General features: G+C 55.4%; 1 protein-coding gene across 1 annotated transcript; it reads left to right on the top strand.

Moving 5' to 3' along the window:
• The first annotated feature begins 995 nt into the window (after positions 1–995).
• LOC105541381 (B-lymphocyte antigen CD19-like) lies at positions 996–2,028 on the top strand. The gene is made up of 2 exons (XM_011982352.1): positions 996–1,320; positions 1,576–2,028. Exons 1-2 carry the CDS (start codon positions 1,233–1,235, stop codon positions 1,974–1,976), a joined length of 489 nt encoding a protein of 162 aa, XP_011837742.1. The 5' UTR covers positions 996–1,232; the 3' UTR covers positions 1,977–2,028.

Raw genomic sequence — 2,028 nt, 5'->3', positions numbered from 1 at the left:
GCACCACCATGCCCAGCTAATTTTTCTATTTTTAGTAGCAACAAGGTTTCGCCATGTTGGCCAGGCTGGTCTCGAACTCCTGACCTCAGGTGATCCACCCACCTCGGCCTCCCTAAGTGCCATGCCCGGCTAATTTTTTTTGTTTTGTTTTGTTTTGTTTTGAGACGGAGTCTTGCTCTGTCACCCAGGCTGGAGTGCAGTGGCGCCATCTCGACTCAGTGCAAGCTCCGCCTCTTGGGTTGACGCCATTCTCCTGCCTCAGCCTCCGGAGTAGCTGGGACTACAGGCACTGGCCACCACGTCTGGCTAATTTTTTTGTATTTTTAGTTGAGATCAGGTTTCACCATATTAGCCAGGATGGTCTTGATCTCCTGAGCTCATGATCCGTCTGCCTCTGCCTCCCAAAGTTCTGGGATTACAGGCGCGTGCCACCGCACCTGGCCTAATTTTGTATTTTTAGTAGAGATGGGGTTTCACCACATTGGCCAAGCTGGTCTGCAACTGCCGACCTCCTGTGATCCGCCTGCCTCAGCCTTCCAAAGTGCTGGGATTACAGGCATGAGCCACTTCGCCCAGCCTGTATAGAAATATTATTATCCCCAGTTGACAGAGAAATAAACTGAGGTTTCAAATGATGAAGTTTAGCCAAATAGTGGAGGTGCAAGATTCAAACTCAGGTCGGCTAGAACCCAAAGTCTATTAATGGGTGGATGTGGAGGTAGAGGGAGGACTGGTAAAATGTTTGCTGAATGAATGAATGGGGTGTGTGTGAGTGAAGAGACATGGATTCAGAGCCCGGGGTTCAGAGGAGGAGGGAGAGGGAGAAGGAGGGAGCCCTGAAGGCTGAATCCGCTCAGGCAACAAATATTTATCAGGTGCCTACTATGTGCCCAGCACTGTTCTAGGGCACTTGCAATTAGTGGTGAACAACAAGGTCTCCACTCCAAGGGGCTCATATTCTTGTGCAGAAAACAGAAATGAACAAGTAAACCCACAAGATCATTTCCCATGGTGGTGAGAGCTGGGATGAAAATAAAACAGCGTGGCAGGGAGGAGGCAAATGTGAGTCTGGAGGGTTCCTGGAGAATGGGGCCTGAGGCGTGACCACCCCCTTCCTCTCTGGGGGGACTGCCTGCCGCCTCCGCAGACACCCATGGTTCAGTGCCCTCCAGGCCCCTGCCTACCCCAGCATCCCCTGCGCGAAGCTGGGTGCCCCGGGGAGTCTGACCACCATGCCACCTCCTTGCCTCCTCTTCTTCCTCCTCTTCCTCACCCCCATGGAAGTCAGGCCCCAGGAACCTCTAGTGGTGAAGGTGGAAGGTATGTCCAAAGGGCAGAAAGGGAAGGGATGGAGGCTGGAAACTTGGGTTGTGGCTGGGTGTCCTTGGCTGAGTAACTTACCCTCTCTGAGCCTCCATTTTCTTATTTGTGAAATTCAGGGAGGGGTTGGAAGGACTCTGCCGGCTCCTCCACTCCCAGTTTTTGGAGTCCTCTGATCTATAACCCGGTGTGAGGAGTGGGGGGGCTTGGAGGTCCCCCCGTCATGCCCACACCTCTGTCCCTCTCTCTCCACAGAGGGAGATAACGCTGTGCTGCAGTGCCTCGAGGGGACCTCAGATGGCCCCACTCAGCAGCTGGTCTGGTGTCGGGACTCCCCGTTTGAACCCTTCTTAAATCTCAGCCTGGGGCTGCCAGGCATGGGAATCCGCATGGGGCCCCTGGGCATCTGGCTTTTAATCTTCAACGTCTCTAACCAGACGGGGGGCTTCTACCTATGCCAGCCGGGGCTCCCCTCTGAGAAGGCCTGGCAGCCTGGCTGGACAGTCAGTGTGGAGGGCAGCGGTGAGGGCCGGGCTGGCCGGGCTAGGGCAGGGGCAGGAGGAGAGAAGGGAGGCCACCATGGACAGAAGAGGTCCGCGGTCACAATGGAGCTGGAGAGAGGGGCTGGAGGGATTGAGGGCGAAACTCGGAGCTAGGTGGGCAGACTCCTGGGGCTTCGTGGCTTCAGCATGAGCTGCTTCCTGTCCC

The sequence above is a fragment of the Mandrillus leucophaeus genome, unplaced genomic scaffold, assembly GCF_000951045.1.
Source record: "Mandrillus leucophaeus isolate KB7577 unplaced genomic scaffold, Mleu.le_1.0 Scaffold24, whole genome shotgun sequence".
Taxonomy (NCBI): domain Eukaryota; kingdom Metazoa; phylum Chordata; class Mammalia; order Primates; family Cercopithecidae; genus Mandrillus; species Mandrillus leucophaeus.
The sequence above is the reverse complement of the archived record's forward strand: the minus strand, read 5'-3'. Positions and strand labels throughout refer to the sequence as shown.

Bases quoted from the DNA above. Each gene is read 5' to 3' on its own strand.
- LOC105541381 (XM_011982352.1), top strand. From the start codon at position 1,233: ATGCCACCTCCTTGCCTCCTCTTCTTCCTCCTCTTCCTCACCCCCATG. The intron at 1,321-1,575 runs GTATGTCCAAAG...CTCTCTCCACAG, and splicing joins TCTAGTGGTGAAGGTGGAAG to AGGGAGATAACGCTGTGCTG.